The sequence below is a fragment of the Crocodylus siamensis genome, chromosome 7 (assembly GCF_052110815.1).
Source record: "Crocodylus siamensis isolate JL-2025a chromosome 7, ASM5211081v1, whole genome shotgun sequence".
Taxonomy (NCBI): Eukaryota; Metazoa; Chordata; order Crocodylia; family Crocodylidae; genus Crocodylus; species Crocodylus siamensis.
The window spans coordinates 3,251,841-3,275,392 of NC_143401.1; the positions used below are offsets into that span (position 1 = coordinate 3,251,841).

General features: G+C 62.0%; 1 protein-coding gene and 1 long non-coding RNA gene across 6 annotated transcripts; one reads left to right on the forward strand and one right to left on the reverse strand.

The window, feature by feature from the left end:
- Positions 1-9,427: 9,427 nt before the first annotated feature.
- LOC149859308 (uncharacterized) lies at positions 9,428-10,389 on the reverse strand. The gene is made up of 2 exons (XR_016443643.1): positions 10,075-10,389; positions 9,428-9,877 (listed from the first exon to the last, which is right to left on the reverse strand). It is a non-coding gene; the product is annotated as an uncharacterized LOC149859308 (long non-coding RNA).
- Positions 10,390-10,757: 368 nt separating this feature from the next.
- PAFAH2 (platelet activating factor acetylhydrolase 2) lies at positions 10,758-21,583 on the forward strand. 5 transcript variants are annotated; one of them, XM_090057193.1, is made up of 11 exons: positions 10,772-10,882; positions 11,824-12,000; positions 13,934-14,084; positions 14,530-14,626; positions 15,545-15,613; positions 15,704-15,845; positions 18,219-18,332; positions 19,286-19,377; positions 19,494-19,664; positions 20,324-20,472; positions 20,914-21,583. In XM_090057193.1, the coding sequence occupies exons 2-11, from the start codon at positions 11,911-11,913 to the stop codon at positions 21,006-21,008; spliced, it is 1,170 nt and encodes a 389-aa protein (XP_089913319.1). In that variant the 5' UTR covers positions 10,772-10,882; positions 11,824-11,910; the 3' UTR covers positions 21,009-21,583. The 5 variants fall into 5 exon arrangements, with proteins under 5 accessions (XP_089913323.1, XP_089913319.1, XP_089913320.1 ...); XM_090057194.1 differs by lacking the exon at positions 10,772-10,882 and adding an exon at positions 13,612-13,831 and having other exon boundaries at positions 10,889-12,000; XM_090057196.1 differs by lacking the exon at positions 10,772-10,882 and adding an exon at positions 13,612-13,750 and having other exon boundaries at positions 10,889-12,000.
- The last annotated feature ends 1,969 nt before the right edge of the window (positions 21,584-23,552 follow it).

Sequence of the window (23,552 nt, forward strand, 5' to 3'; positions counted from 1 at the left end):
CTTCACAACATTGCAGCCCGGGCCCGCCCACCCCCCGGATTGGTCCCCCAAACCCCGGAGGGTGTGGTTTCAGCTTAACCCTTTCCTCGCCAAGTGCCCCAAAAGGGGCGGGGCATGGGCAGTCTCCAGGCTGGGGGGGCCAGTGCCCACCTGTGCCGGTGGGATGGGGGCAGCCCCTTGGAGAAGAGGCTTCTGGATTTGGAAGCTGATCTACAAAAGAGAGGAGGAGGAGGAGGAAGACCCAGGCTTCCCTTTCTGGGGGCACGCAGCAGCGGGACATCCGCAGAGCTCAGACCTGGTGGGGATGGGAGAGCCCTGGAAACCGTGGGCCTCGCCGCCGCGACAGTGGGTCCAATTCTCCCTGCACACCAGCGTGACGCTGCCGGGCGCAAAGATCCATCAAAAGGTTTATTAGCCATTTTGCCCAGGCAGATCACATGTGAACTGGTAGCACTGACAGTCCTGGGGTCTTCCAGACTGGGCAACATCCCCCAAGGTAGCGGAAAATATCACCTGGCCACTTCTTTTTTTTTAACCCAAGTTGGATGTGGGTGACGGACGCCAGCATAAACCCCGTCGCCTGTCTCCATAGTTGTACAGTCCTTGGAGATCCAGAGAGGGGAGCGAATCCCCTCGGTCTCCTTCCTGGGCCCTGGCGTTGCAGGCCCGCACACCGTCCTCCCCTGGGCTCTGCTCCCCTTTCTCCTTCTTCCTGCCTCCCCGCAGCAGCATCACCCGTTTCACAAGACCTGGAACAGGCTCACGGCAGTCGATCTGGCCTCTGCGCCCTTGCTGAGCTCAGCTGAGCTGGTGCCTCCAGACACCAGCGTCTGGTCGGTTCTGGGGGCCGCGCAGACGGGGGCAGGCGCCTGGCTGCAGCGCCCGGGCTGGGGGGGAAGCTCCCTATGCAAGCTGCAGCTGGAGGTGCTGGAGGCACTTGGCTGTCATAAGGGAAAGAATCTGCCCTTTGTGCTGAGCTCCAGCCACAAGCCTGGCTTCAGCGAGGCTCTCTGGGACTTGGGCAAGTCAGGCCAGGACTAGGGGGAAGGTGTGACCCCCATGTCACTACCCCTCCCTCCACCCCTTGCCCTCCTAGCCCGCTGGATCTGCACCCACCATCTCCTGTCCTGCTCCCTCGCCCACATCCTTCCAGCTGGTGCAACCCTGCCCCTTCCCCTCCTGCCCGCTCAGTCTCCCCCTCGCCCTCCAGCTCCTGCTCCTCGCACCCCAGGCTCCAGACCCTGCTCCAGCCTCTCTCGTCACCACCCAGCGGCTTCCATGTCGTTAATCCCCAGCAATTTCTCCTGCCTCCTTTCTTAATCCTCATTCTCGCGAGCCCCCTATAGCACAGCTGTCGGGGCAGGCCGGCCGCCGGGTGACGTTCCCCTGGAAGGAAAGCAGGCCGATACCAAAGCAATTCAGCGATCAGCTTGGAAAGCCCTGCCCCTGACTGATGATAATACAGTACCGGAGTTTGCTTTCATCGTGGATCCACTGTGTGTGGGACTGACGGGGGACGCTGAACCCTCCACACCTTGTTCCCAGTGGAGACGGACACTCAGCACCCGGTGCTGGGACCCCCGGCCCTAAGTCAAGCGTGGCACTGGGGCAGCGCCCACCGCTCTGAGCCCGAGCGAGCACAGGCCGCGCAGAGCTAAACTCCGGCAGCCGATGCGAGAGTCGTGCTGGGCTCGGGAAGGCAACGGGCAGCCAAGCCGTCTTTGATCACGGGGTGGGGCGGGGAGCCAAGGAAAGCAAGGCCATTCTGCACTGCTCTGCCACGAAGTCCGGGGGCTGTCCCCTGGGCTAGAAGCAAAGCCCATTTTAGCTGCAAGAAGCTGTTTTCAGAGGGACGGCGAGAGCGGACCAGGAGCCCCCCGAGGTATTCAGCGGGCTGCATCCCGTCCGTTTCCCCGCGGGCGCTGGTCCCGCATCCGAGACCCGTTGAAGCCAGCAGATGCGCAGGGGACAAAGCCTTGGCTCCCATCAGCAAAGCAGGCGGTCCAACAGGTTCAGCAGCTTGTGCGAAGGATGCAGGTCGCGGAGACTACAGGCCCCATCATGCCATCCTCCACCCTGGCTTGGCTGCTGGGATCCAGAGAGTGTGTTGCATGCTGGGAGCTGTAGTGTTGGACGCTGCACGTCCCAGTGAACAAATCCACCTTCGAGGGGGGAGTCTCGGACGCACTGAAGGGACACCATCCCACTGCCAGCCCAGGGAGGCCAATGCACCTAAACCCTTTTGACAGTGGCCCTGGCAGCCCTCCCAGCTTCTCGCAGCCCAGAGCCTCTGCCGGGCGGAAACCAGGGCTTCTCCTCACCCCTCGCTAAGTCTGGGTTGTTGGAAAGGGGCATCAGTGCTCCCAGGGAACAGGAGGCAGAGAAGCCACAAGTCAGGCTTTCGATTACCAGCATCTGCCGGTGATGTCTATACAGTATTAAGCGGAGCGCGGCGCCCGCCCTGGGCTCGGGCAGTGGTGGTCTCCCACGAGGACCCTGCGAAGCAGTGCCAGAGCTGTGCTGCGAGCCCTGCGGCAACAGGGGCTCGGCTTGAGCTCATTGCCCCGGCTGCTGCCCCGGCCGCGGGGGTAGCCGCGAGTGCTTGTGGCCCACGGCATCTTCCGTGAGCCCGGGTGGATCGCAACAGTGACCCCCAGATCACGGCACCCGGTCTCGCCGCCGGTCCCCACTTGCATGAGACTGGGGCAGCGCCTGGATGAGGACGCCTCGTTGACGCCACTGGGGTAAAGGATAGAAGGGGAATAAAGCCCAGGTTAACCCACCGTTCGCCACAGCCCTGGTAACACGCCTGCAGCCGGAAATAATTCCCCGTCTATCTTACACGTGTGTATGAAGAAAGGAGGCAAACAGAGGAGAGTTTTGGGCAGCCGCCCCGTGCGCACCCCCCCCGGCAGCCTAACGGCCTGTGTTTGGTGCTGATGGCCTGGGTGGGAAACCCTGGTGCCGAACGCTGCCACGGCCATGCGAGAGCGCCTTGTAACGAGGCTCCTGCCTTGCCTCGGCGAGGAGACGGGGTTTCGTACGGGAGATGGGAGACCTGAAGCGCTGGGAGCGTGTCCCCGGGCGCTGCGGGACACGGGGGCAGGTATCACGAGCCACGTCCCTGCAGCCGTCGCAGCCCGGTGGGCTCCAGGGGATGGCGGCAGCTGGACTTTGCTCATCCTGCGCAGTCGTAGGCAGGGACCGGGGAGGACTGACAACGCCGCTCTGCCTCCCCATCCCCTCCGACCGGCTCTCTCCCAGGGTCCCTGTCCCGCCTGGGCCCGCTCAGCATTAGATAATCCCATTCTCTATGAGATCACAGCCTTCGCCATGGCAACCCCGTGGCCCCGGCTGGCGGGGAAGTTACAGTGACATCCTTGCCGGCTGGCACCACGCCGCGATCGAGCCTCTGACGGTGTTTTGCACGGCGCCCGAAGTGGGTCAGGGCCTAAAGGGGTTTGGAAAATCTCCTCTAACAAATCTGTTCCCGGACGACTGGACGCAAGGGACCAGACAGGCAGCCAAGGCGGTGAGTCTCCTCCGCGTCGCATCGGTGTCAGCCAGGACCGTGGTCGACGGGCGGCCACAGGGTGTGGACCGGCAGAGCCGACTGTGCGCTCCCGACTTCCTCTCCGCCGTGAGCTTCTTGTCTGCTGGCTGTGCTTGGCCATCGAGATTTGGGAGGGCGCTGGCTAATGCCCAGTTTACTCCAGCTCTGCCCCTAACCCCGCACTGCCCCCTCCCTCCAGCTCCGGTCCCGGCGACACAGCCCCTTGCTCAGAGGCGGGTGGAGGTCTCATCTGCACCCTGCAAGCAGTGCCAGGGATGCCCCTTACTGCCACTGCCCACAGCCATGCGAAGCAACTCTCCCGCTTGCTTCCTGAGCTGGACGTGGGGCCTGGCTCGGGCAGCTCGCCGCACCACGGGTGGTGCAAGCATGAGGCGACCTGGAGTCGATCCCTGGCTCCTGGTGCGGGACCCTTTGGGTCTACCCTGGAGTGCCTCCACGTGGGGGGCATCTTACACCGGGCATCCCAAAATGACGGGGCCCACGTATTCCTCCGAGCCTGCGGCATGCACAGCAGGGAGAGCAGGACTCCTCCGGCAGGGAGTGCGAGGCCGCAGTCCAAGGCCCCGTTCACTCCCGGTGCGGTGGGGCGGACTTGTGCACCAATATGCAGGGGGGAGAGGCTCCCTCTGCCTGGCGGCCCTCTCTGCTTCCCGCCAGGCCCAGCCGCCGACAGAGGAGGCATGGGCAGAGGAATGAAAATGCCAGTGCCAGGAGCAGAGGAAGCAGAGGCTGAGCCATGGAGATGGGCCAGGCACCTCCGCCAGTGCGACCCCCCAGGCAGGGCTGACGCCCGCGATCCTTTTGCAGGGGCTTTGTCCTCTAGCGTGCGCCGTTCCAAATGGCAGGTTTCCCCCTTGGCGAAGTCCGCCACGGCCGTGCGGCTCCTGCCAGATGTCAGGAAACGTGGCCTGACATTCAGCCTTGGCTTGGAGACCTGCAGGCGGGAAACCTCTTGGAAACGGCGGCTTCCGTCTTTCTGCAGCGGCTCAGGCCCTCGCAGGCACGTTTCCAGCCCTGGCACAGGATGCTCCAGAGCCTGGTGCCCCAGATCTCAGCACCCCACGCACAGGGGGGACAAAAGACCTTCCTGGCACGGAGGTATCCACCCAGCAGCTCTAGCTGGGCCTCTAGGTAAGGATCAAAAGCCTTGCAGGAAGAAAATCAGCATCAAAGATGAGTTTGGAGTTAACTCCTCTGGATCCAGCCTCCCAGGGGAGGTGAGAAGCTGGCGACCAGCAAGGCTGGGCAGGCAAATGGATGCCAATGCCATCTGACCGAAAATGCCACGCGGTTTCCCCGTGGCCCTGTGGACAGCGGGAGGAGGCAGGGACGTGTGCGCTGGCCAAGTGAAGCCTTTTAAAGGAAGCTCCGCGCAATTCCCAGCGAGGGAGAAATGTGATCAGCAGCAGAAGCCCAGCGCCAGTGCGAATGGCTCTGTCTTTCTGAGCCTCCCGGCAGCACCGAGGGACCCCACGGGGACGAGCATGAGCTTCCTCCACCCGGTTCTGGCTTCGCTGCGACCCCGGGGATTTTGCTGTGCATACAGAGACGTGCAGGGGAGCAGACGCGGGCAGAGGGGCGCTGCATCGGGAGCTGCACGGAGCAAGAACCACTGTGCATAAAGGCCCAGTCGAGGCTGCAGGCTGAACTTGGGCAGCTCTGGGCTCCTCGCAGTTGTCAGTAATGCCCTCCCTCGCCTGCCGCATGAACGGGTATGAGCCGGGGGGATGCAGACAGCTGCTTCCACTCTTGGAAATGCGGCCAGCTCTGGGGAGGGAGGCTGCAGCTGTAGGACAGCGCCCAGCTATGGCGTGGGCTGGGGAGTGAAGAAGATCGCAGCACGAAGATGACAGCAGAGCAGCTCAGTTTGGCTGGGAGGGAGCATGGGAACCGCAGCTGTTTCTGCTCCCTGCTCACCGCGGCAGACAGGGCAGCAGGCACGCCTGTCCCAGCGATTAACTGGGACCCATCCAGTGAGGCTGCTCTTCTCCCGCTGACAAGCGAAAGCACATCTCTATTGATAGTGGTATGGGGGCAGGAAGGACACCCCCGTGCCCCTCGTGCAATCCAGCGTTTGGGGGTTTTCAGCGAAAGCGAGGGGCAAACAATCCCAGTGAGGAGTGTTTTTTCCTCTCAGTGACTTCCTTTATTCATTTGCATGGAAACAAATGCCCCCCTCCCCATCCCAGCTGTAGGATTCACTCGGAGACCCTCAGGGAACAGGTCTTCAGAAGCTCGTCAGGTCTGGGTATCCGCACCCCTCACCCTCCAGGAAGGGATGCTGCTGCTTGCTCCCATACGGAGATCTGGGAGCCCAGCGCCGGCACCCCCTGGGTCTAATCACGACCTGCCCAGGCCCCCGAGCAGCAGCAGAGAGGACACGTGGGCACCCTCTGTCCCTGACCCCCTCCATCTCGACCATCCTGGCGCTCAGCCGCCCCCCAAGACGCCTCCCTGCCACCCTGGAATAAATCTGTACGAAACTGCAAAGGTCCATTTAATCAGGAGGGTGGCAGCTGCCCGGGCCAGCGGGTGGGCGAGGGCCCAGGCGGGAGCCCAAGGGAGACGAGGCCTTGAACAACTCTGCGATGCTTTCAATCATGTCCCCTTGGCCGCGCGCCGAGCTGGCTCCTACCCGCCTGCCAGCTTTATGGCTGGGGGATGATCTATGGAGGCTCCTTGGCGCGCGGCAGCCACATAAATACTCATGGCCGGGGCAGGGCGGGGGAAGGAGAAACCAGGCATGAGACGCCCCTCGCCCCAGGGCGCTGCTCCCCGTGGTGCTCTCAGCTTCACGGTGGCGAGAGGTGGGCCGCTCTGCCCCAGGGAGGGTGCAGTGTGCCCGTGGTGGGGGTGACCCGGGAGGCAGCTGGGGCCGTTCCCTGGAGTCGCGCTCCCCCACACTTAGTTGCTGCCTCCCCCACTCTGGTACTCCCCTTTCCCAGCTCTGCCCTGCGCGGTGGGGTCTGATTCCCCTCTGCCCCCCGACATCTCTCAACCCCATCCCATCCCACCCTGCCCTGGGAACAGGAGGCTGCAGCCACAGGGCACGGGGGGAAAGTGGCTTCACCTCTCCATACCGGTCCTGCTGTGATCTCCGCCACTGGCCTGTTGCTTGGCCTTGGCCAAGTCACTCCCTCCTCCTGTGCCTCAGTTTCTCTACCTGCAAAGCCCTGCTTTATCCTGACAACGCCCGTGGAGGGCATCATCCGACGCAAGGCAGCCGCACGCCCCCGGGTACAGAGCTGCCACCGGTGACCTCTGGACCTAGAGCCCAAAGCCAGTACTGTGCATAGCTGGGGGTTAGAGGGCTAAGGGCCCGGGTAAAGGGGGGCTCAGTAAATGTTGTGCCAGTTCCTCAGGGCCTCCTTGCCGGGTGCTCCCAGCGGGAGCCCGCCTGTAACGAACAGCCTGTTTTCCAAAGCAAGGGCACCGTGATTTATTTATCAGAAGCGGGTCTCCCGAGAGCCTGGCAGCTCTCATTAGTAAACATCCATTTCAGCCTGCCCTTTATGGAAATGCTCCTCGCCGGTGATTCATGGCAGGGCCCTTTCTGCTCCTGGCGCTGCAGGTGGCCAGGCTGGGGGAGCGGGACCCCCCTCTGCAGAGCTCACGGGGAGGGCGCGGGAGCGCGGCAGGGCCAGGAGAGGGGGCACCTCTCATCTGCCTCCTGGGGAGGCTGCAGTGGGAACGGGGCGGGAGGCCGAGCCCCGGGGATGCCAGGCTGGGCCGCGGGAGGGACGTGATCCACCTGGCTTCTGCCCCCAGCTACAGAGAGGGTGGTCACTGGGTCCGAGTCGGAGCCCGGGGGCGCTGCCTGGCTGCTTCCCCTTGCAGACAGCTGGTGCCAGGCTGAGGAAGGGGGTGCTCCCCGCCAAGGCTTTCTTTTTTCCAAGTAGCTTTTTAAGGAAAGCCGGGAATCAGCCCCATATCCCGCCAGGCATCTTGCCGCGAGCTGGCTGCGCGGGGGCCGCAGGCTGGGCACCACTGTCCCCAGGCCCCCGGTGTCTGCAGGATTAATCAGAGAGCAAGCAACAGCATTACTCCACGCGGCAGAGGTCGCGGCAGGGTAAGGAGATTAAAGGCAGGGTACACTCAAGATGAATGCTGGGGGGAAGGGGATGGGGAAATCTGTCCAGCTCTTTCCACAGGGAAGGAGCTGGGGCCTGCACCCCAGCTGGACACACCCCGGGGAGCAGCTGGGAGCTGGCAAGGGGGATGGTGGTGCATTCGGCCCAGCCTGGCTACAGGCGCTGTCGGTGAATTGTGCTTTTTAGCATGTATAAACCCCTTGTGTGTCGCAGCAGATCTGTCCCCAGGGGCTGGAGGGCTCACCCCCCCCACCTGACACCCCCCATTTGGGGGACCTGTCCACAGCAGGAGCCTGGTCTCTGTGCCCAAAGGAGCAGCAGCCCCTGTCAAGTGCAGACCTGGTGCAAAGGGCCTCAGAGCCTTACAGGGCTGCAAAAGCCCCATCAATGTTGGCGAAGCCACGGGAGAGACCGAGATGAAAAGCCTCCAAAAGGGCAGAGCATCGGCACGAATGCTGCGGAGCCCGAGTACTGGTCTGGGCCCCATCACGGAGCCAGCCATAGTCAGCACCGTCTTCTAGGTGTCTTGAGGATATTTTAAAGCAGATGCTGCTGACCAAAGCCCAGCCTCCAGACTCCTGGATGTCAGGTGGGTCGAAATCACCAGAAGCTGTCTGCATTCAGGAGAACATACCGTACCAAAGCCTGGGGGGACGTCCCCCTGGCATTGCCCACCCTGCGACGGAGCCGAATCTCCGCAGAGACGGCGCTCCGGGCAGCAGGACGTGTGTGTGCTGAAGAAACAGATCTGGCGCCGGTACAGGCTGTTCCCGCTCCCAGCTGTAATTTGGTGGTGACTCCTCCACAAATATCCAGTCTTTTTTTTTATTTTTCAGTTCAATGTTTGTGGCTGTGTGTGTGTGTCTCCCTGTTTCCCCCCAATCTATTCAGAGTAGGGACGATGCTGAATGCACGGCTCCAGGGACTGACCTGAGATCCGCAGGGGGAGTGAGGCAATGAAACACCTTGAAGGAGGTGGCCTGTAGCGTCTCACTGCAGAAGCAGCTGCAGCATGAGAAGCTGTTGCCTCTGGCTAGCCTGCCCCTGCCCTGCCCCCTCCTGGTAACTCAGTCCCACCGCGTGACCGAGCTCTCACTGGAGGCATTCCCAGACACTGCCGAGAAGCTGAGGGTGACGGGCTCCCTCCCTCCCAGATGTGATAAAACCCAGCTGCTGACGTGCAGGTATTGGGGCAGAGCCAAGCGTCCAGGCCAGAGGAATTAGGCGATGTGGCGACTTGAGGCATGTGTGATTCTTTCTGTCGTCCTGGGTGGCTGCAAACCAGTGTGAGTGAGCTTGGCTATAAGGTCCAAGCTTGAGGCAGGAAGTAAATCTGGGACCCCCGAAGCAGGAGGTTACAGGGGATGACCGTGAGGCTCCCAGCTGCCCTCAAAATATCGGCGAGCAACTCTGCTGCAGCATTCATAGCCGATGCTGGCGTTTCCATACAGGTTCCCCAGCACTGCGGGCTTGCGAAGTCTAAGAAGAGGCTCCCCTGGGCCCAGGCCCTGTGCGCTAGGACGGCCGGTCCTGTCCTGTTAAAGTTTTCACATGTCCAAGCTCTCTCCCAAACAATGATCCAACCCACTCTAATAAAAAGGCTGATCCCTGAAGGCAACCCCCCTACAACTAAACTGCCCAGGCAAACCCGGCTCTGGAACCAGCCTCAATGTGTGTCTATGCTCATTATTGAGATATATTTCAAGCAGCCAAAGGAAACATATTAATTAGTTGGAAAGACCAGCTCGAATGCAGGCTAAGCTCTTGACGTGCCACAAGCTGCCGCAACTTTAATTAAATCCAAAAGGCAATTATCCCACCGTGCTCTGCCATCTTGCCTGGGATGGCTCTGTTCTGCGCATTCTTTCGGCAGCGAGATAAGCATTTTCCATCCCCCAAAATATCATCCGGCAGATGCTGCCAAGGGAGAAAATGGTTCCCAGATGCACAGTGTGGCTTTGCTGGCATTTGGAGCTGCCCATGGAAGCGGAGATCCGAGGCTGGTTGTCAAAGAGAAGTTTCCTCCGAGCTCGGGTCGGCGGCGTGCTGTTCGTAGAGCGGGAGCCAGACTCTAAGCATCACCTCCGACGGCCCAGGGCGGAGACGGAGGGGAAGGGATTAGCTCGCTTCCGCCAAAACGCCCCTGGGCGTCCAGCTCCGGAGCGGGAAGTCGGAGTTGGCGGCTAGTGCTTTAAGCCCATTTCTGCTGTCCCTGCAAAGGAACACCCCCTAGGAAGATCAAAATGCAGAGATGCCAAGAAAACAGCTACAAACCTTCCCCGCCAGCCGCCAGGAGACCCAGGGAAGGGGCAGAGACGCAGCACGTCCAGATGTGGAAGCGTCCCCGCGGCCCGGGCGACAGCGGCCCAGACCCCGTGATCCCTGCCCACATCCGGGGCAAGTGCAGACCCCGCCTGGCTTGTCCAGGGCTGGAGGCATGGCCGAGGGGAGCACGCTGCGCGCTCCCCCGCGGGCATCCCTGCCGGCCAGGCCGCCTGGGACGGCCATCTCAGGCCGACGGCCGAGGCTGCGCGCCGGCTTCTCCCTGCAGCCCGTGGGCGCGCCGGCTTCACCCAGGGCCAGCGCTGCGGCAGACGTGACACAGGCCCCCCACAGCGGGACGGGGCTGGCGCAGGGCCGGGCGCTGCCGCGGGGGGGCTGGCCTGCAGGCACCGCGGTACGGCGGGGCAGGCCTGCTCTGGGAGGGCAGGCGTTAGCATGAGCCGCAAGGAACTATGGGCGCTGAAGTCCTGGGACTCCGCTGCAAGGAGCTATGGGTGTTGTGGTCCAAAGGGAGGGGAGGGTTAAGCAGCAGGGGATTCTGGGAGTTGTAGTTGGGGTAAGCAGCAGGGGGCTCTGGGAGTTGGTCCCGTGGGGGGGGAGCTGTGTCGCAGAGGATTCTGGGAGTTGGAGTCTGGCGGGGGGAATCTGAGCCGCAGAGGGTTTTGGGTGTTGGAAGCTGAGGACGGTCTAAGCCGTAGAGGGCTCTAGGAGTTGGAGGCTGAGACAGGGCTGCGCCGCAGAGGGTTCTGGGAGTTGGAGTCCTGGGGCGGGGTTAAGCCGCAGAGGGGGCTGGGAGTCGTGGTCTTGGGAGAGGGTCTATGGCCGCGGGGACGCTCGGAGTTGCGGTCCCGGAGGCTGCTGGGAGCCTGGCGCTGGGCGTGGCTGGCCTCCATGTCCCGGCATGCCCCGCGCGGGGGTGCCGCCGACGCTGCAGGTGGGTGCTTCCCCCTCCCCCGCACTAATGAACTGTACTCCCCGCGTTGGGCCTGCAGCGCCCCCTGGCGGCCCCGCCCCGCCCCGCCTCAGTTTCCCCACTTGCATTTCGGGACCCCGCACCCCCCTGCACCCCAGGGCTTGGGCCCAGGCGCCTGCGGCCCAGCACCCCCTGGCTCGGCGCTGCCTGGGGCGCTCCGCTCGCCCGGCTTGGAGCAGGCCCCAGGCCTGGAGGGTCTTGTCCCGGGGGCCCTTCGCCGCCTCCAGCTGCTGGCTTCTGGGCAGGGACCCGGCTCGTGGCCGCCGGGAGACGCGGGGCCGGGGTCCGGCGGAGCACGGCGTAGATTTGCACCTGAAAGCAGAGGTTGTTGGGGCGTATAGAGGGGCACAGGGGCGTGGACGTGGGGGTGAGCAGACACGATCGGCAGGTAGGTAGGTAGGTAGGTAGAGACAGCACAAGGGTGCGTGACCCGGAGCTTGCTGCGCTGGGTGCCGTGACAGGACGGGCCAGAAGCTGGGGTACGGAGGCGGGAGGATACAGCCGTCAAGGGGGAGATGGAGGTGGCAGGGCAGGGCTGGGAGCAACCGGCAGCAAACCCGGGGGGCCAGGAGTCACCGAAGCGAATCCAGACCACGGGAGAAGAGCCCGCAGGCCCTGCTGGTCGCGCCGCCGGGCCGCCGGTTTCTTGGGCCTCCCCGGCCACCCCCGCCGCGGTGCCGTGGAGAATGGGGCGAAGGGACTTGGGCAAGGGGATGGAGTGAGGCGGTGACAGAGCCGGGCGAGAGCCCGGGCGTCCCGGCTCCCCCGGGGAGCGTCACCCATGCCACGCGCAGCCAGCCTGGGCGCTGAGGGAGCGCTGGGGTCATGGCCCTGCCTTTCTGCATCGCTGTTGGGTGCCAAGTCCAGGCAGTCGGGCGCTGGCTGGCTGTTGTGATCAACAGGAAGCTGATGAGGGAAGTGGGCTGAACGGACCCGGTTTCATCACCGTGGGGCAAGGCGGCTCCCGTCCGTGATCGGTGCTGGAAGGCATGGGGGCCGTGCAGTCCCTGGGGCTGCCCCCGGCGCAGGGACCTCACCAGGTGGGCTGCACCGACGTGATGGTGGGCCTGACCCGCAAGGTACGGTGGGGGGCGGCTCTAGGGCTGGTTTCCCCGGGGTGGGAGCCTTGGTTTTTTGGGAGCTGATCTCGCCCTGACTGTGGGGAGGTGCCATGGTCTGTCAGGTGGAGACGCGCTGTGAGCTGTCTCCACCATGATCACCCAGGTGGTTTTTCTGCTGGCAGGGGAAAACCACGAACGTAGGACCCTGACTGAGGTTATGCAGTTCAAATGGCACTGTGTAGTGGAGGGTGCACCCTTGTTGGCTTGCGGACAGGGCTCCCTGCGTGAACCTCATCGTTAGCCTCCCACTTAGGCTTCAGCGGGAGGATGCCGACTTTATGGAAATGGGAGGCTTCTCCTTGGCTTGCTCCTGCAGCCGTACAGCTGAGGGTAAACGAAACTCAGGGGCATTCGAACCCCAAGCCTCCAGGCTTGGGCCTGCACGTGGGATGCCCGCCGAAGGATTTAGAAGTATTTGAAGCCCCGGGCGGGGGTGGAGGATGTGTGCCGGTTGTAGGGCCACTTATGGTTCTTGAATGAGTCACACAGATTTGGAATTGATTTGGCTGATATGACTTGGGACACGAAACATTTTCCTTTTAAAAACAACAACAAAAACGCTGATCTTTCCTTGAGTGGGTCACAGGGCCTCGCGGGGGCGGCTTGTACTGACTTGGGGCTGAGGCATCGGAGCACAGAGCTCTGAGCTGTACATTTTATGCTGACTTGGGCTTGAGGCTCTCAGTCTCTTCCTGTCTCCTCTGCCTGGATTCGCTCTCCAGCTGCTTCACGCAGCCCCTGGCATTAGTCACAGAGGGTGACTGCTCAGCGCTGTGCAAGCCCTGGGACCAGAGCCTGCCCTGCAGAGCTCACAGCAATGCGGGTGCTGTGCAGCCTGTCTCCAGCATCCTCTCGCAGCTTTTGAGCTAGTCTGGAAGTGCCCCGCAGTGCAGACGGACCCTAGGTCCTTGTCCCTGACGCCAGCTGTCGTTGGCTTTGCCCTATGTGGCGGGTATAGGGCAAAGCCCAGGCGCAGTCCAATCCTCGCTGGAACGTACAGTCAGATCGGAGCTTTCCTAGTCTTTGCTGGGTACCAGCATTGTAAGCTGGGCCCGGAGCAACTTCCCCAAGCAGGTGAAACCAGAGGGATGCAGAGGAGGGGGAGGGAGCTGCTCATGGCTCTGCAGTGAACTTGGCAGAAGCAGCAAGTTGCCATAGTCAGGGGTTGGGGCCCCAGTGCGCCAGGTGCTCTTTGGATCTACTGAAGCCTGGTCTGTGCCCCAGGGAGCTTCCAGGCCAACTCTAAGACCAGGTGCAGCCTGTGGGTGTAACAAGCAGATGGGGGCAGGAGCAGGAGGGAAGGCGAAGGTGATGGCGAATCACTTGGTGCTTGGGTCCAAGCAGCGGCCAGCTCCTGGTGGAGTCCCGTGAAGTCTTTCTTTATCATCCCAGGGAGGCTGGTGGAGCAGGGCCAGAGCGGGGTATCACCCCGGCTGAGGCCCCAGGTGGAGGGGGCTGGGGAGGACAGGGGGCTGTGGGGTCTAGTACCAGAAGGGCAGTGAGATCCCCAACTTGCTGCTTTTCCAATCCATCCCTTCAGCATCTTTGTCCTCTCGCCTTTGGCCACAGGGTGGCTCCATGCATCAGCTCTGCTGGGCCCGATTCCATCTTCCCTCACAATTTGGGAACCAGGAGCTCTAAATGATGAGCAGCCTTGCCAAGATGCAACCCGTGGCATGAGGAGCGAGGCCCTGGGGGGGGGCTCATGGTGAGGGGGACATCAGCTGCACTGACCCCAGCCATGGGGAGAAGGTCCTGGGTGCCATTCCCTGGCCAGCTTGGGCAGGAGGTGGGTGAGAGGGTCCCCCTGGTCCCTTCCACCGAGTGAGGCCTGCCTCCCAGTCAGAGCCTGACTGGATGGGGCCTGTCTCACTGGTGCCTCTCTCCCCAGGGGCTCTTCTTCCGCCTCTTCTACCCCTGCCTGCCCCAGGAGGGCGTGGAGCAGCCGCTCTGGATCCCGCGCTACGAGTACTGCCGCGGTCTGGCTGAGTACGCCGACCTCCACTGGAAGTGGTGCACCCCACTGCTCAGTGTCGCCTTTGGTAAGTACGTCGCTGCCCCTGGCTTTCCGGGGTAGCCTGCTAGTCATGCCTGCAGTGGAGGCTGGGACCCCTGTCTCACCCCAGCACTGCCTGCCTGGATGGGAGAGGGGCGTCCAAGGGGCGCAGGGCGAGCCCCTTGGAGGGAATCTCCGTGCCTGTTAGAAGGGGCCATAGCAGGTCTGGTGCTGTGCATGTGCTCAGGCACCCAGCATCCTTCCCCACTTCGCTCTGCCCTGAGGCTGGCCACCTTTCAGTGTCCATCAGCTGATGAAGGCACCTCAGCCACTTGTGCGTTGGAGCCTAGGGAGGTTGGGATGCTCCTCCTGAGAGGAGGGAGGCTGGGAGGAGCCTTGCCAGCCATAGCCCTGTGTCCAGCTGGAATCAGGACTTGAACCCTGTGGCTTCTGAGCTCGTGCAGGGCTCATCATTTCGCATGTCCCTGCAGGCTCTTTCAGGGTCCCGGTCAGCTGGAACGGGCCTTTTAAGCCATGCAGCAGCAAGTACCCGCTGATCATCTTCTCCCACGGCCTGGGCGCCTTTCGGTAAGAGTCCCCAGCCCAGTCCCTGCCCCACTACAGCTCCAGTTGGGGTGGAAGGGAGCAGGATCCTGGCTGCAAAGGCATTTGCTTCTCCTCTAGCCCTGATAGCCAGTTGGTCTGGATGCCCAGAGATGTCCAGCCTGTGGTGTCCAGGCTGAGTCAACGTTTGCCCCAGCCCGGCTGGGCAGCGGTTTATTTAGGGGTGGGTTTCAGAGCTGGACAAGCTGCTTATGTGTGCCTTAGCCCTGGGCCAAACTCTGAGCGGGCATCATTGAGCATCGTGACACCGACAGGAGCTCCGTCTTTACGACCGGTTCCGTTCTCAGCTGGTCAGTGCCCCCCACGCCTGTCCCCACAGAGGTGGACTGAAACCCGCCCCCCAAGGTGGACTGGACATCACACAGATGGCAGTGCCCTCCAGCCCTTTTTACTGGGGTCACACTGACACCACGAGCCCTCTACAGAGCATCCCGTGGCCCACTCATCCTGGCCTCGTTGGGATCAGAGCCGCTGTAGGCACAGCAAATGCATGTCTAGCACCATGCCAGGCAGGCAGGCCTCTGAGGTGGCTTCCATGTGCATGGGCACAGAGGGCTGGCTGGCTTAATAGTTAGACGTGCCAGGCACCTGCTTCCCCCGCCCCCTGCAGTCCATGGAAGCTGTGTACTCTCACCCCCTTTGGGATGGGCCTGCTTGTGGCTTGCCCAGTGCCAGAAGCAACTTGAGCCCGCTCAAGGCCTGTGCCCAGGTCAGGATCTTCCCCAGGGAGCCTGGCAGCAAGGCCCATGAGAGCCCAGCCAGCTGGGAATGGGGCAGGGCCCAGACAGACCGCAGGCCTGGTGCTCCCCAGATGTGGGTGGGTGGGAGCCAAGGGCACTTGATGCCCCTGGAGCCCTCACAGCACGTGCCCTGTGTCTGCAGGACAGTGTACTCGGCACTCTGCGCAGAGCTGGCCTCCCGCGGCTTCCTGGTGGCTGCGCTGGAACACAGGTGAGCGGTGCCCCCCTCTGGCTGCCCCCAAAGCTAACGGGGCCCTCCCCTGGAGGGGCCCTTGACCTTGCTGCGGCCCTGTCATTGCAGAGACCACTCGGCCTGCGCCACCTACTTCTGCAAGGCCGGGGATGGGCAGCCCGGCGCCCCCCAGGCCACACTGCAGGAGGAGTGGGTGCTGCTGCACCGCGTCCCCGCCGGGCGGAAGGAGTTCCACTTCCGGAACCCGCAGGTAGGGCAGGTCACGGCACAGAGGCTGGGGAGACCGGCCTGGGCACAGCAGGCACCTGCTGGGCGCAGCCGGCTGTCGGGACTGGGAGATGAGGCTGGAGTCTCTGCTTTCAATTAAAGAGGAATGTTCCTCGTGCTTGGGGTGATTGATGGGCATCGGCAGCCAGGGCTAGGAGCCTCAGGAGCCAGCGATTCAGCCGCCTCCCTGCTGTTTGATCACACCAGTCCTCCCCCTGTTATCCCTGTGTGCCCAGAGCAGGGGCAGGCGGCTGCAGGGCACAGAAGTGGGCTAGGGCTGAAGCCACAACAAGTTGTTCTGTGAGATTTGCTTTGCAGGGGCTGGGCATGGGGCATAGAGCAAGACACCCAGGTGTGCTGTACAAGTGGCATGACCAGGAGCTGCAAGCCACTGCTCTCTCTCCCTTGCCCCTGCTCCAGTCCCCAGAGCCTTTCTGCAGCCCAGAGAGGCTCAGCTGATCATTAGCTGAGTCTCTAGACATTTATCTGTGCTCTGCAGCTGGCAGGGACCCCCTGGGGGATGCAGTTCCAGTGACCACAGTGGGCACTAAGTCCAAAGGGGGCCACAAGAACAGCCCTCTGCCCCTCCCTGCACACTGCAGGCCACACAGTGCCCCCATTGCCCTACAGCGACATGAGGATCTTGACTACAGAGGCCTCAGAAGCTATCATGTGCCAATAGAAAAAGGGGAAGAGATGGCGCAAGAGAGACCATGAGCAGGGTGTCTGTTACTCAGAGTCAATAAGCCAGGGAAGGGCAGAGTGAAATAGGCTGGGTTTTTATCCCAGTTGTAGGAAACATTTTGCTTGGCACAAGGTTTTGTTTTTTTAAGATCTCAGTCAGCGGGGTGCGTGTCAGAACGCCTTATACAAGCCCCCAGCCTCCTGGGAGAGGCGGACTCCATCCAGGGCTTTCCTCAGCAGCCAGCAGACAGGCGCTGGCCTGGCGCTGCCCTGCGCAGCTTCTCCAAGCCCAGAGTGAAATCCGGGGGGCTGTGATCAGCTCCTGCCTGTTAATTACCCACTCCCAGCCCTGAAACCGCCTGAGGTCCGGTCGGTTTTGCTCTGCTGCTACAGCACAGAGGGGCACTGAATGCACCCATGAGAGAGGCTCCAGTCAGGGCAGGTGATGGTGCGGTGCTGGGGGACGTGCCTGTCCCCACTGCTTGCAGTAGCCGGGACACTGGAGAAGGGAAGAAGAAGCAGATCCACCGTGAGGACTCTCCGCAGCCTGGTAGGGGCTGGCTGCTGGGGGCCCTTCCAGCACCTGCCAGCCAGAGGCTGATGTAACACAGGCCCGCTGTGGTGCAGTGCCTGTATGTCTGGTGCCCCCCTGGGATCCGTGCATCGTTATACCCTGTCTGTTAAACCCACAGAGTAACATTTAAGAATAGCTCCTGCAGCCACTGCGCCAGCATCTCACGGGGCCCCTAGCACCTCCCCTCATCCCTGCAGCTGGGCTGCGCTTGGAGCGGAGGCATTTGGACCAGCTCTGGGGCAAAGCCTCCTCCCATTCGTATTGGCCCCTGGCTGGCAGTTTGTTCAAGAGGAGCCGGGGATGAGCACGTGCTCCTGTCGGGGGGGGCACCCGCTTGCTTATTGCTGCACTGGAGATGATGTGCTTCCCCTTGGCCGTCTGTGGTATTATGTTAACTGAACTGTTAAAAAGCTTCTGCAGTCGTTCGTTGCCACATCCCCTGGTGCCTTCTGTAGGGCAAGTCCGTGCTTTCCCGTCTTCCTGTTCGAAAATGTGCTCAGGCCAAGGGCCGAAGGATGGGAATCGAGACTCCTGGGTTTTATTCCTGACTGCACCACTAGCTCATTGGAGCAGCCATGGGGAAGAATCTGGGGGCCTGATTCTCTGCTTGCTCATGACTGCATGAGACAGGAGCCCATGCATGCCCTGTCTGCATGGCATGGGGACCTGGCTTGATGTGTCGCCCTGCTCTGGACAGGCTCCCTCCATAGCCAGGGGCAGCGTCTGCCTGGCACTGGGTGATTAGCACTGCTGAGTGTCAGAGCCGGGAAGCCCAGCCTGAAGGTGCTTGAAGGCAGCTGGCTGGGAAGCAGCCTGCACAGAGGGAGATGGTGAGCTGGCCACGTGGAGGTGGCTACACAGGGGGCAAGCGGCTGAGAACTCGGCCTCTTATCGGCCCGTGTGTGTCAGATGGACGTGGTTGCTCCTGACCAGGCCTGTGCTGAGACTCACTGATCCTGTAGGTTCCCTGCCGGGGCTCAGACAGACATGCTTGTTCAGGGAGAGCAGGGGATGATTGCTCCTTGCCCTTCCTCTCCCGGGGCCAGATTGCCCTGGAGCAAGGAGGAGCCGGACCCAACAGGACCCTTCTCCTCCCAGGTTCACCAGCGAGCAAACGAGTGCGTGCGAGGGCTCCGGCTCTTCCAGGACATCGGCCACGGCCAGGCTGTCACCAACATCCTGCACAATGACTTTGATCTGGCTGCACTGAAGGTATTTCCCGCTGGCTCTTCCCTCCAGAGGAGAAACACGGCTTCCCACAGGGCCTGCCAGGGGGGCTAAGTGGGGCTGCCAGTGTTGCCTTTCCCGATGACCCTGTGACCACCTCTCTGCTGCAGCTGGGGGAAGCCAGGGGCTCAGAGCTGGGACCTTCTGTACCTCTGATTTGCTTTCCTTTAACCCTTCCTCCTCGTTCATTATATCTGTCTCCGTTTCTCCCCCTCCTTCTCCCACTTCTCTGTTGGCCCTTTTGCTGCAGCCACTCCAGCTCATCTCCTTCTTACCCTCTCTCCCTCCTGGCTTTCCCCTCCCTCCCTGCTGGCTTGGCAAGGGAAAAGCCTGGAGAAACAACACCCAGGTCCTCCCATCCCCCCAGCTTAGCCCCCACCCTGTATTTATTCCAACCTTATACGAATCCCAGCCATCGCTGCTGCTCGATGCGCAGCGCCTCTGGTGGCAGAGCTCGGGGCCTGCCCAGCTCTCTTTGTTCTTCCCTGCGTTCGTTCTCTCTCCTGCCGGCTTTCGAGCTGGGGTCAGGGCCTGGCGCTTGCTGCCCCGTGTCAGAGCGGAGGTGACTGGAGCGCCTGGTGGACAGGGTGTGATGTGGGCAGCGCTGGGTCTGAGGCTCCCCAGCCTTGGTGTAGGATGTAGCACGTTGGGGCTGGGCTGCCCACGATGGAGCTGGGATTTGCTGACTCCACGGCACGGGCTGGGCTGAGCACAGAGCTTCTAGCCACTGGCTTGGGGCATCATTGTAGGGCAGTCAGGTGCTCACCCTGTGCCTCAGTTTCCCTTGCTGTAGAACACGGGGGTGATGTATCTGCACAGACACGGTCCACATCAGGCACTGTCCAGCAAGCACTGACTGCACAGCTGGGCTTCCCTGGGGTTGCCCAGTGGAGGGGCCTGGCTGAGGACCAGCTCCGTTCACGTTCCCCTCTGTGCAGGACAGCGTGGACATGACTCAAGCCGCTGTCATGGGCCATTCGTTTGGAGGAGCCACCGCCGTGCTGGCCTTGGCCAAGGAGCCCGGTTTTAAGTGAGTGTCTGTCCCTGACTGCTTCCAGCCTAACGGAGGAGCAGGCCTGGGAGCCAGGGATGGGAGCAGCCAGCCTCAGACCTGGCCCGGTCCCAGCCGTCTTGTGTCCCCTGCAGGTGCGCAGTGGCCCTTGACGCCTGGATGTTCCCCCTAGAGAACGCGCTGTACCCCAAGGTGGTCAAGCCGGTGCTGTTCATCAACACCGAGACCTTCCAGACGGCTGAGAGTATCGCCAAAATGAAGCAGCTCAGCTCCCGCAACAGCCAGACCAAGATCATCACCATGCTGTGAGTGGCAGCAGGGAAGTTGAGGGCTGAGGACACCAGGCAGGGCAGGAATCCTGGCTGTGCCCTGAGTGACCCCAGGCAGGCCACTTCCTTGTTCTGTGCCTCAGTTTCCCCATCTGTGAGCCAGGGATTGCTCTGCTGAGCACAGCAAAAAGCTAAGTGTGCTTGCTGCCCCCAGGCCCCGCAGGCTCCTTCACCATCCCTGAGCCCTCTGCAGCCCCACATCCATCACCAGCCCATCTTATTCCCTCCCCATCCTTCCTCTCTGCCCCTTTTACATGAGAGCTGCTTGTGACAAAGGTCTTCCATCACACAGTTCCTAGGAGCCAGGTGTGGTTATGTGGCCTATAGGAGACGACAGAGACATGTATTAGCTAGACTGGGCAGTGCCACACCTTTCGGAGTCTTGTCTACACTAGTGGTAAAGTCCTGGCCTCTTCAAGCCTGTGGCAAAGCACCCCGAAGGCCAGGTTGTTGCCCTAGAGGGTCTGGGGACATCTCCCACTGGGAGCTCATGTGACTGGTGGCATGTTCACAGCCAAGTTGGAGGGGCTGGTGACCCTGTGCTGGCTGCAGTCCTGTCCCAGGGTGGGTCTCCAGGGTCTAGATGTGGCCTGCAGGACAGGCCTGTTGGCTACAGCTCATCCTCCACTCCGCAGCGGCTCGGTGCACCAGAGTCAGACCGACTTCACTTTCCTGGCTGGGAACCTCGTCAACACAGTCTTCCAGACCAGAGGCCCCCTGGACCCCTACAAGGGCCTGGCCATCACCAGCAGGGCAGCGCTGGCTTTCCTGCAGAAACACCTCGGTACGACACTGCTTTTGGGGGGAAGGTCCTATCTGACCTGGCCCAGTCCCAGTCGCCTTGTCCCACCCGAAGCAGGCCTGGGGGTGGAGCTGGAAGCCACATGCTCCTGATCCCACCCACTGCTCTGCTGGGGGTTTTGGGCAGCCGCTTTGCTTCTGTGCCTCAGTTTCCCCAACCCCATGGGAGTCCCTTTAAAGCCTTAAAACCCTGGGTCTAAGCTGCACAGAACTGAGAGTCTCCAGTCTGGACAGGACGTGCTGGGGGAGAAAGGAGGGGGCACAAGGTTGCTAAATGAATGAGGGGAGGTAGGAGAAAAGTGAGCATGTGCCAGTCGGCCTTAGGGGACCTAGGAGGGTCTCTGCAGGCTAACACCAAGCAGTCAGTGGACTTTGGCTACTGAGTGGTAGTTGGTTGTAACCGTGGGGTCCTCTCTCCACCCAGAGCTGAAGGAAGACTTTGATCAGTGGAACGACCTCCTGGATGGCATCGGGGACTCCGTCATCCCCGAGGCTCCCCTCTGCCTGTCCAGCCTCTAGGGATGCTGCCCCTCGGTGCGGCCATGCAGTCGTCAAGCCGTCAAGGTCCCAGGGAACTCGGAGCACCCCCTTGGAGACCAGCCGTTTCCCGTCACTGCTGGCACAAGGAGGCCACGAACTCGGTAGCTGCTAGTGCAAGCCAGAGACCTAAAGACCTCAGCCATTAGGGAGTCCTGATGGATGCAGAGGCCAGGGGTGCTGGGCTAGGGCTGGCCTGGGCAGGTAGAGCCTGGGTGCCTCCCAGCGATCAGGCCGGAGGCTTGCGGTGGCCGCAACACACTGCAGAGCCCAGAGCATCAGCACCTTTAGGGGGGGCAGAGCCATGTCTCGCGTTCGTGCCGTGCCATGCCAGGCCTAGCACTGCCCCTTCCCCACCTCCGCCGCCGGCGCGAGGGCTGGACGCTGCAGGCTATGCAGAGGAAGGCCCCGCAGCCATGAGGCCAGAGCTGCTTTGGGTACGTGTGACAGGGTGGGAATCTTTCCCGTTGTGCCGTGGGTGGAAATGCCTGAGATGCTGCTGTGACAGTCTGTAGCCCCGGGAGTCGTGTGCTCTGTACAACAGTGTCTTCATGAGACGCTGCGTGTCCTTCTTGCAGACGTGCAATGAACGTGGGGTGGACTCCGTCATACCTCTCTAACCCCGGGGGCTTTACTGCTTACTAAAGCGCCAGCTGGAGCAGCGGGGTTGGGCACACAGGAGCCTTGGGTGCTATTCCTGCCTCTGCCACTGCTTAGCTCAAGGGCTTTGGGCCAGGATCTTGCTCACCTGCTCTGTGCCTCAGTTTTCCTATCTGCATAATGGGAATCCTAATACTCAATGATTTGTAAAGAGCAGTGAGAACTGCAGGAAGGGGTTAGGGACCTGCAGCCCTGTCCTGCTACCCACTGGGGCCCAGACTGTAAGACAGAGGGTAGAAGGAGAGATCCTAGCTGGGTTGGGAAGGGAGCAAGCTGACAGCTGCCCCAGTGGGGCCGACTTAGCGCACGTGAAGTGGCGTCCCATGAGGAGATCGCGTGAGTACAAAGCAGCCTACACCTGTAACGGTATGGCCTCGTTCCCACTGCCCCTCCGTGATGGTGGCTCTTTTCTCCTTCTCCCCTCCCTCTTGAATGAAGAAGGCGCCAACCAGCTGCACTGCCCGGTTCCTTGCCCCGTCGTGAAAGCCTGCTCCTGCCACGGTGCCAGCTTGGCTCAGCCCTGCTCCAGCTTTGCCCTGGCTGAATTGCCTGTGGGTTCCCTGCAGCGGGGAAAAACAGGAAGGGCTCGAGATCCCGGTTGCTTTTCATAGGCTTTGCATCAGCGCTTTAAGCACCAGCATCTTCCTCTATGGCTGGATCCATTCCCATGATCTCCCATGTCTGCCTGGGAGCGCTGTGGCTGCTGTGGGCTCGGCCTGCGATGGCAGGGGGAGCTAATGGATGCGGAGCCTGGGAAAAGGGACAAGCCCGTGCGTCCCCATTTACAGTGCGAGACAGTGACTGGTGTGCAAATCAGACTGCATTTGCTTCCCTGAGCTAGCCGTCCGGGGATGCACCATGACAGCTACGCTGCATCCAGGCAGCTCTCGCGGGGCGCCCGGGAGAAGAGCTATACATTGTGCAGGGCTCTTACATAAGGGCTTTGGGGGAGGCCTGGAGGGGGGACGAGTCACATGGACGGTGCCTGCAGAACACGAGCCCTTCGTGGGATGCCCCACGTGCCGATAGTGCACAGCTCCGGGCTCCCCTTCGTCTGAGCCAGCACCTCTCCCCGCTGCGATGCCAGCTCAGCCGGGGCCTTTGCACTGCTGTCACGTCAGTGCAGCATGGGTGCGAGACGCTGCCACGTCAGAAGAGCGGGGTCTGGCACTCGCCTGGCCTCTGGCTGCCCACCGTGCGGGCCACAGAGCAGTCCTGCCGGGACAAGCACAAGCCGGGGGGAGGGGTGGCTAGTGACTAGGGCACAGGGCGGGGAGTACTGCAGACAGGCAAGCCCTGGCTGCTCTGGGGTCTCAGTCTACCTGTCTGTAAAACAGGATCATTGTTCTCCCTCTGAAAGAGCTTTGAGATCCTCAGCTGGAAGATGCCCAGCGTTGTTTTCTTCCCCATCACGTGGCTGTGCTGGCTCCAGTCCAGAATGAAGAGGAGAGAATAGTTTAGGGCTCTCCCCAGCAGGCTCCACATGCTGCCCTTCGCCCTTTCCCTCCATGCTGCTTGTACCCAGAGCCCCTGCTCCTCCCCCTGCATCTTCCTGCTCCCTGCGCTCCTATGGGCCTTCACCCCTGCCCTGAAAGCAGCTCTTCGCCATTTGCCCACACCCAGGAGCCCCGCTGCCTCCCTCCTCTGGGTCCCTCGGCAGCTGGAAATGTTTCCTGGAGCGCTGAGTGCTTGGCCAGGCCTTTTGCACAGAGGATGCAGCGTCCAGGGGTGAGGAGGGGGCTGTTCTCCCCCTCGTAAAGGGTTAGGGTTGAGGGGCTTCCCTGGGCCTGAGGCTGCAATGAAAGGACCTGAACAGCTGTGCTGAGGCTGGCACGGAGGCAGCCGCGTGCGAAGCGCCGTGCGGGG

Coding starts and splice junctions, on each gene's coding strand:
- PAFAH2 (XM_090057193.1), top strand. CDS start 11,911: ATGGGGGCCGTGCAGTCCCTGGGGCTGCCCCCGGCGCAGGGACCTCAC. Junction 14,085..14,529: donor ACTGCTCAGTGTCGCCTTTG/GTAAGTACGTCG, acceptor ATGTCCCTGCAG/GCTCTTTCAGGGTCCCGGTC. Junction 15,846..18,218: donor TCCACTTCCGGAACCCGCAG/GTAGGGCAGGTC, acceptor TTCTCCTCCCAG/GTTCACCAGCGAGCAAACGA.